Genomic DNA, 9,528 nt, shown 5'->3' on the forward strand with positions numbered 1-9,528 from the left:
TTTAATTTCGAGAGAAATAAGTTTTTGATAGTTGTAATTTTGGGCTATTTATCAAACTATAGTCTTCGTACTGGATATTTCTCAAACGACTGTTTCTCTAGGAATTTCCACCAACTTTGTCCTTTCTCAAACGATAGGAGAATTTTTTGACTTTTCTTTGTAAAATAATCTCAATTTAGTAAAAAAATAAAAATAATAAGTAGTATTTAGTTATAAAAAATATTTTACTTCAGTAAAAATTATTTTTAAAAATATAAAATTACTTTTATTTTTCTTATAAAATTATGTATAATTATATTCAAACAGAACATTAACTTCAAAAAAAATATTATTTTTATAATCAAGAGGGGCCAAATTCCCAAGCTAAAAAGGTGAAAAAGTAAAGGCGGAAAAAGAATTGTTTTCTTACTTTTTGGGGTTCTTCATTTTTGGAAGTTCATCTAAAAAGATGAACTTCACTTTGCAACACATTTCTAAACAAGAACACAAACATAGAGCGATTGGGATCTATAAATAAAAACTTGTGTAATTCAGCTCATTTACTTTTATTAGCATAAATAATTTTAAGCGAAAAAAATCAGATATTTATTTTTATAGACTTTTTTAAAAAAAAATTATACTTATCTGTTACTATTATACTTTTCTCAATATATTGATATTTGTCATTTATTATACTCTCAAAAAAAGTTCTCTTTTTTTTAATTGCGTTGAGATATATCTTAAGGCATTTTCGTAGCTGTTTTTTTTAAAATACACCAAGAAAATGGATCTCCAACCTAATTTAATGCCACATGTTAACCTTTTAACTTGCAATGAGTCTTATACAATAACAACGCATGTTATCAACTACAGATTATGAACTTGTAAAAGGTTGAATACTATTTATATCCTCTATCTTTTCTTTAAAAATTAAAATTCTCTCTAAATTTGAATAGAAAATATCTTTGATAAGAGAAAGTTGCTCAGATGGTAAATCACTCCTCACTTTCAATATAAATATTCTTAGTTCGAGTAGTCTATAGAACAAAAAGAGAGGCGAACTCTTAGATAGGAGTTAAAGAAAAGTATTCTTTCATTTATGTTTTATGCTAAGATCTATTATATTTTAGCCTCCAAATCATTAAAAATATAAGTCATAAGGTATTTAACTTTTAAAACAAAATAAGTTGGAAGAAAATATTTTTTACCTTGGTACCTCGGTATTTTTTTCAATATTCACCTTTTGATATGAGTATTTATTGAAAACGACCTCTCTACCCTTGAAAGGATAGTAATAAGGTGAGTACATCTTACTTTTCTCAAATCTCAATTGTAAGATTGTATGTGATGTATTGTCATTGATAACTTATGATTTTTTTAATGTAGTCTCTATCTTGCTTTTGTTTTGCGAGGAAGAGAGAAAACAACAATAATAATAACATATTCAATATAATTTTATAAGTGTGACATGAGAAAAGAGTGCGCAACCTTTGTTTTCATTATTTTTTAGATGAAATAACTTTTTTTAAAATAATCAATAAAATTATTATCATGTGATCAAATGATCACGAATTAAATCATGAAAATAATTTTTTACAAAAATATAAAAAAAATTACACATAAAACTCTTATATTTCGATTCTTTCTCAAAATTCGACACACAACAAGCACTTTAGTGCATAAAATTGTAAAACGGAACCTCTTAACTGTAGAAGAGGAAGAGTGAAGAGCACATACAATTAAGAAAATAAGGAAAAAAGACAAGGCAACGGTAAGTGAGATGACATTTTCTTAACGTCTATATTAAATCATTACTAGAGCATAGGACAGGTGTAAAGAATTAGAGAGTAGTAATAGACACAATTCCTTTTACTCTACGCCATTTTGGCCTGCATCAAATTAATGGACCACCCAATTTCCGCCCTGCTAGCTGTTCCATTATGCGCACACTGAAATTATTTGTAGGTAACTTGTCTTTTCAATATTTTAGTTAATTATATTCTTCACATATTAACCACAAAATTGAACTTAATTAACGTCAGATCAGCTAAGCTTTCCATAAAGCTACTTAGGACCGTTTGATCATGAAAATCATAATTTTTTAGAGTGAGAGTTGAAGTTGAAGTTTGAGTTGGAATTGTGTTTGGCCATGAATATAAATTAAAGTTGTTTTTGAAATTTTGTGAGAGAAATATGAGTGAAAAAAATAAAAATAAGTAAAACTTATTTTCACTTTTCCAAATACAATTATTTTCATGGCCAAACACATCTTGTTTTCACTTTTTTCACTAAAGTAAAATAATTTTTCAAAAAAAAGAAAATAATTTTCATGATCAAACGATTACTTAGTATTTAAGTAGAAAAGGAGGCATGTCCAAATCTTAACTATTTAATGGTAATGTGAGATCTCAATAGTTCATAAATAATATACATGTGCTTTCTAAGTATTACTCACTATTATGAAAAATCTTACGTGATCAGAGATCAAAATTCAAATTTGAACAAAAACATGAAACGTAGGTATTACTTCTTAATTTAAATTTCATTGGACAAGATTATTGAATATTGTATTATTATTAGTCGTAGTAGATATCTAGCGAAACAATTTTTGTCTCACAAACTAATCTATCATCATTTTAATCAAAAGTTTTTCTTTTAGGGAAAGAGTGAAAGTTGGATTGAAAAGCAAGCAAAAAGTTTACGTTGCATGACTTTTGTTTCAATACCAATAACCCCTAATTAAGTAATTAAGGCCCACCATCAATTTGCTTTTTAGCCTTTGCATTTCATCAATCATTTTAACCTATCCTCCACCACAACGGATATTGGTGAGAACATTAGGTAAATTATATATGAATTGGAATGAGTTATGTTTGATAACACAACAAAAAATATATATTTGATCTAATTCAAATACAAAAGTTGGTTAGTGAGATTAAAATGTTCCAAAATTATATAGGGAATGGTAACTTAACAACATTTAACTCAATGTAACAAACCTTAATACATGTAATATCTAAGTATTTTTTCCAATAATAGCTAAACCAATCTCTTGCATACATTTACTTTATAAATAAATATTACACTATTGTGGTCAATCATACGTAGTTACATGTCGAATTAATTTGGTAGAATAAAGAATCCTTTTATAACTCCAACTAAATTGATGTTAAAGCACTCAAAAGATCAGCAGCAAACCTTAGAAATCAATAAAAGTTGCTGTATTTTACGTAGTACAAAAACTCTCTTTGTAAAATGGCGTTTTATTTTTAATGTGAAAATTTAAATTTAATTGAGGTTAAATAAAAATATCAAACCTGGGAAAAAAAGAGTAAAAACCCTTGCTACCTCCAGAGGTTTTTACAAACGTAAGACAACAACAGAACATCATTAGATTAGTACTTTTGTATTTATGAGAGCTGTAATGGAGATCACATGAGAATAACCCAAGTGGGGTCCATAACCCCACAAACAGATCTGTTTGGAAGTCACAATTCACCAGCCACCTTTCTACTTTGGTTTTCCTCTTTTTTACTCTTCTCCCAAACAAACCCCTATATATATATACATATTTCCTTCTCTCCTCCCTCCTCTTTCATATAGCCGCACACTAAACTTTTCTCTTCCACTCTAGTAGAAAGTAAATAATCTGAGTGTGCGAAAAATACATTGTGATAAAAAATGGATCGGAAAAATGCTCTTTGGATTGGTTTTCTTTGCCTTATAGTCGCCGGAGTTGGTGGTCAAGCTCCTGCCACGTCACCTACTACTAGTCCTGCACCACCAACACCCACTACCCCTGCACCTACTGGTTCTCCACCTCCGGCAGCTTCATCTCCGCCGCCGGCAGCAAGTTCACCTCCACCAGCTGTGTCTTCTCCACCACCGTCTGTAGCATCTCCACCGGCTACTTCACCACCACCAGTAGCTGCTTCTACTCCTCCGCCTGTTAGCGCTCCGCCACCAGCTACTCCTCCACCAGTGAGCACTCCGCCACCAGCTACTCCACCACCAGTGAGCGCTCCGCCACCGGCTACTCCGCCACCAGCTGCAGCACCTTCACCGGTAGCAACTCCACCAGCTGCAACTCCGGCTCCTGCTCCAAAGGCGGTAGCTACATCTCCGGCACCGTCACCGGTGGGATTGTTGAGTCCTCCATCACCACCTATGGGTGCTCCATCACCAAGTACTACTTCAGATTTATCTCCTGCTGCATCAGCCCCTGATCAGGTACTTAGTTTGTTCAAATCTCACTTACATTTTCACTTCCATTTTCTGATTCCGTACCGTTATTATTCGAGCATACATTTTCACTTTTTTGTAATTTATTTATTATACATATAATACAAAAATTTTAGTAAATATTACATTTGAACTTATAATTTCAATACGGCACATTAAAAACTTGCATGTTAAATTCGTTAGATTTAAATTTAGTCACTAATTACTACGTTGATTTTATGTAACAGATTTAAAATATGAAGGTCAAAACTAGGAGAACTCATAACATACATTTTTCAAGTTTTAAAAAATTATGAAAATACATACTTGCAAAGTTACGATGTTACAACATTTATAAAAATATGGCGAAAAAGGGATCTTTTTGTTTTTACTTTTATTCAGTACTAATAAATATAAACATAAAAATGAATATATTTAGATTGTGTTAATATGGAGCGCATGATGGTCAAAGTTAGCATGGAAAATCTAAGATGTACCAGTTTCTCGTAAAGTGTGTGTCTGGGACTATGGTAGAGGATCTAGCTAGTGGAAGATCAGGTGTGGTCGAGAGCATGCGAGCTTTTTTTACGCTTTAGTCCCTCATTAGTCATCAGAGTGAGTTCATAATTTCTGATGAGATATTCACTGGTACATGTCACGTGCTTTGTGCTTCCCCATAATGACTCTCTGTCTTTACCAAAAAAAAAAGATTAATAATTTAAAATGTTTTTATACTGTTAGCCTGTTACACAATATTCTCGTTTCGTTTCGATTTATTTGTCTGATTTTTTTTGACTTGATACATGGTTGAAGTAACGAGTTTGAATTTCGCAATCTTAAGAGTGTCAATCACGGAAAGAGTTAATAGTAGTTGTTTTTGAAATGGATTAAAATGAAAATTAAGACAAACAAATTGAAAAACAAAGGGATTACAACAACAATATACACGCAAACAATAATTTTCCAAGTTTCACTTGTGGACTCTGGGAGAGTAGGATTACATAGACCTTACCTGTGGACCTTTGAGCTATGTGGGATAGAGAGACTGTTTTCGATAAATAAAAGTCTCGGTCCGAAAGAAGTGAAATCAATGTTTCCAAGTGATTGTTACTAGTAAATATTTTTGGTTTGAGAAATGAGAAGCCTGTAACAGTGCATTACCATAATATGAAGTGCAGATCCACATTTTGTCCAATTGAGAAGAAGCAATCCTAACAGAATGTGACACTTTTTAGTTATGTCCACAAATATATACTGAAAAATAACATGTTAGCATACATTGTGTTTATTACTATGATATTAGTTTGATGTGTTATAGTGTTCATGTACATCTTTTTATTAGGCTGTATATCCAAAAACAAATAATTGAAGAGACAGGAAGAGTAATAGTGGGTAGCAAAGTCCATAGAGATAGAATATTAAGTCACGTTGAACCCCAACCAAACATCCCGTATATTTTGAATTTATTTGGATTCTTGTGCCAGTGCTTGCATTTTATGTCGCTAAAAACGCAAACTAACAGCAGCTTGATTATCAGATCAGATCTGATGGTGCTTGAAATTTTTTTTGGGCTATTTTGTATATTTTGAATTTTCTTGGATTCTTATGCATGTTCCAATTTTGTATGTCCCGCAATAATTGTGAACTTAAACTTGATCAGATCAGACTTGATGGTGCTATTTTTTTCCTAATGAATTAAATTTTCTTGTTGCTCTTTAATTAAATTGTCTTTTCCCTTTTCATACATGATTTGATATGCGTTACTTGAGTCGACGGTATATTGGAAACAACCTCTCTACCTTTGCGAGGTAGCGATAAAGTTGCTTAAACTCCACCCTCTCCGGACTCTATACGCCGGTAATGTTGTTGTTGTTGTAGTAGTACTACTATTTTGCTGATATTTTGATGCATGTTTTTTTTCTGCAGAGTGGAATGGAGAGCATGAGATATTCAAAGGTGATCATGGGAAGCTTGGTCTTTGGATGGGGTCTCCTCTACTTGCTGATTTAGAAATCTCTCTCTGATGCCATTTGCTTTTGCCACTCACTATATATTATTATGAAATGCCATCACTTTAGCTATTAGTAGGATGATGATGGCCTTATTTTTCTCACTACATGTACTTGGATTATACATTCACTTGGATTCTTTTTTGGAGGTTTTCTTGTTGATCAGAGGGAGCTTATTTTTGTATTTTGGTACTATTAGTATGCTCATCTATTCTTGCTTTCTTCTTACATCTTTGTGTCACGTTAATCTTTTGGGGAACCTTAATTAGTCACTATAGCTATCCTCTTTCATTAGATGGATAAATATTGTTCACAAAATAGGTAAAAAAGATGCATCAATTCCAAATTCGAGAGGCAGGGAAACTTTTAAAATTAAATTTAGAGTTGGGATTAAAGCTATTGAGCCACGTGTTGAATTCGTACCTTCAATTTACCTCCCAAGTATGCGCATTGTCTCAATTTGAGTACGTTCTTGCGAGAATATAATTACCATAAATTGGTTAGTTGTATGCTAGTTGTCGATAAGTTATACTAGCTGTCGAGAATATAAGTGCTTCCCCTTAATCGAATTTTAAAAGCTGACATACTGAAGGGAAAGTTGTACCAAATGAAGGGAAAGTTTTCCAAAAAGCAAGTCACAACTCACAAGATGGTTGAGTAAAGATGTAGAAACGTTTTTAAGAGAGTTGGTACAGACAGCTTGCTCCGGTTTTTCAGAGTTAAGTTTGGTCTGCCTTTATGATATTTACCTTAGTATATTTCCACCACTGCAGAGGGTAAAGATTTTTTTTTCTTTTTTGGGTTTCATATGTCAATATATGTATTGAACCTTGAATAATTCAATTTCACATATTGCAATGCTCATTTTTGAGGATACATTTTCAATAGAAATGTTTTAGTCTCATGACTCAACCTTAAATATCTAGTTAAAGACCGAGGAACCTCGACTATATCATCAAAACCACGGTGGTGCAAAGGGTAAAGTTACTTTCGCTGAAAAGTGAAAAACTTTGCATTCTGCAGACATTTAAATCTTTCACGAGAAAATATTATTGATCAAGAAATTAAACCTTTCTACGTGGTTGCAGAAATATTTTAAGATCGATGTTGGTAATTAGTAAGACAAAATAAGGATAAGTAAGGTATATTTGCATTTGATTTGAATTAGATAAACTAGAATAAATTTTAATTTTATTTAATATTGACTTCCTTCCAATTTTACATTTACATTTTTGGTTACCTATTCTTTCTAATCATTCAATTAGTTAAATCTTCAACATGAGCTGTGGTGGAATGGTTGAGATCCTTTTACTTTTAATTAGAAATCTCAAGTTAGAGTACTGTTCATGCAAATGAAAGAAATTCATATCGGAAGCGCTGGCCCTAGACATGGGCCCTGTAATGTGTAAGTTTTAGTTAGTCAAGCTTCAATGCAGGTATTGGTCGTCCGAAGAGGGAAAGAAAACATTACCAGTGCTAAAACCTCATCTCAGCTTTAAGTATGACATTTTTAAAAAAGAAAAAGAAAAATTAAGAAATGATACGGGCAAGGCTTGAAAATAACGGGCTCTATCTGGGTTGAATAGGGCCTCAACAAAACCCATTTCTCAAGATAGGCTATATATGGATTGGGTTTGGGTAACGAAATAAAAGTAGGAAAAATTACATATATATATATATATATATATATACACACAAGTTAACTATTAGTTATTACAAAATATTTCTATTTTGACTCCAACATTGTGCTCCATATTCTCCGCCTAAAACCTTGCTAACGTGATTTGGAGGTTTCAAATTTCTTTCAGTAATCAACGATTAACTGATCAAGTAATTAACTTCATCATTTTCTTCATTAAATAAAAAATTATTTCAATTTTTTCTTTGTTGCGTGTATGTAGTGCTCAAATTCACCCCCGCCCCACACCCACTAGACAAAACTCCGCGCGATACACGATATATGACCTGTCAGCTTTGCTTCAAATACTAATAAGGTTAACATAAAAAAAATAGGTTTGAAAACCAGTCTCAGCCTCGACTTTCTCTTCACGTTTGTACATCCGTTAATTCAAAATCCCTCCTCCAATTCCGCCTCGTCTTTCCGGCACATAAGTCTTGATTTTATGGTCACATTATACTTTAGATATTTACTTTATACATTAGAAAGTTTACAGTAGATATTACTTTTATACGTTGTTGATTTTATGGTCACATTATACTTTAGATATATACATTAGAAATGTATATTTTTTATCATACTTTATTTAATTCACTAAATGATTTCTTATACGTTAATACCTTTTCATAATACTTTACATTGATATATTTTGATATATGTTGGGTACATTATACTTTACAATTGTAACCTTACAAAATATAACTATAATACGTTTAAATCGACTGTGTTAATGTAACGACCCGAGACTACCCCTAGTCGTTACACGGTACTTACGACCCCGAAGGACCACAAGCTAATCCATTATCTATTGTGAGCACTGAACAATAATACTGAAATAAATGCTGAAAAAATGGTCTGAAATGCCATAAGGTTCAAAACATCTGAAATACTGATAAACTATAACATCTGTAAAACTGGATACTGTCTGAAAATCTAGTATGAAAAGCCTCTAACTGAATCTGTTTGAAAGTGGAGTTGATAGGACAATCCCCAACTAACTCCATCTACTAAAATACTGCTAAGCTGAAGTACTGAAATAAAAGGATATCCTCGATAGATGAGGACTCACTGCTAAATCTGCTACTACTGGCTGAATCTGGCTAAGCGCGGTCAGGAACCTGAGCGTCCGAAACTATGATATGAAACATTATAGCGCAGAAAAGTATGCGTCAGTACGTGGGAATGTACTGATATGCCAATGAGGTAAGACTGAATGCAACGGTTCATAGGCATGAACAATAACTGACTAAATGATATAAAGTAACCGTATATAAAAGTACGTGTGTACTATACATCCATGATCCATCCCACCATATTTTTGTTTGCTTTTTTTTTTTTTGAATTTTTTTTTTTCTTTTCAAAGGGAATACAAAAAGATGACTCATCACAGTTGAGTTGGGACTTGGCAAAAAATTAAAGTTGCTTAAAGAAATGGTGATGCTTTTATGGTACTGTAATTTAGCATCTTGAACAAGAAAAACAGAAGGTTCAAGTTAATATTCCTTGGAAGCTTAATCAACTTTCAAATCAATTTCAAAGGTAAGCAATACCAAATCCCACAACCAAGAATCACTTCCTTTTTACTGTTCTAATTCTATATTTTTTTTTATTTTTTTTAACTTAGTCAATTGGAAAAAGATA

General features: G+C 32.2%; 1 protein-coding gene across 1 annotated transcript; it reads left to right on the forward strand.

The window, feature by feature from the left end:
- The first annotated feature begins 3,525 nt into the window (after positions 1 to 3,525).
- LOC107840202 (classical arabinogalactan protein 9) lies at positions 3,526 to 6,437 on the forward strand. The gene is made up of 2 exons (XM_016683981.2): positions 3,526 to 4,209; positions 6,127 to 6,437. Exons 1-2 carry the CDS (start codon positions 3,661 to 3,663, stop codon positions 6,208 to 6,210), a joined length of 633 nt encoding a protein of 210 aa, XP_016539467.1. The 5' UTR covers positions 3,526 to 3,660; the 3' UTR covers positions 6,211 to 6,437.
- Positions 6,438 to 9,528: the final 3,091 nt, after the last annotated feature.

This window comes from Capsicum annuum, chromosome 8, assembly GCF_002878395.1.
Source record: "Capsicum annuum cultivar UCD-10X-F1 chromosome 8, UCD10Xv1.1, whole genome shotgun sequence".
Taxonomy (NCBI): Eukaryota; Viridiplantae; Streptophyta; class Magnoliopsida; order Solanales; family Solanaceae; genus Capsicum; species Capsicum annuum.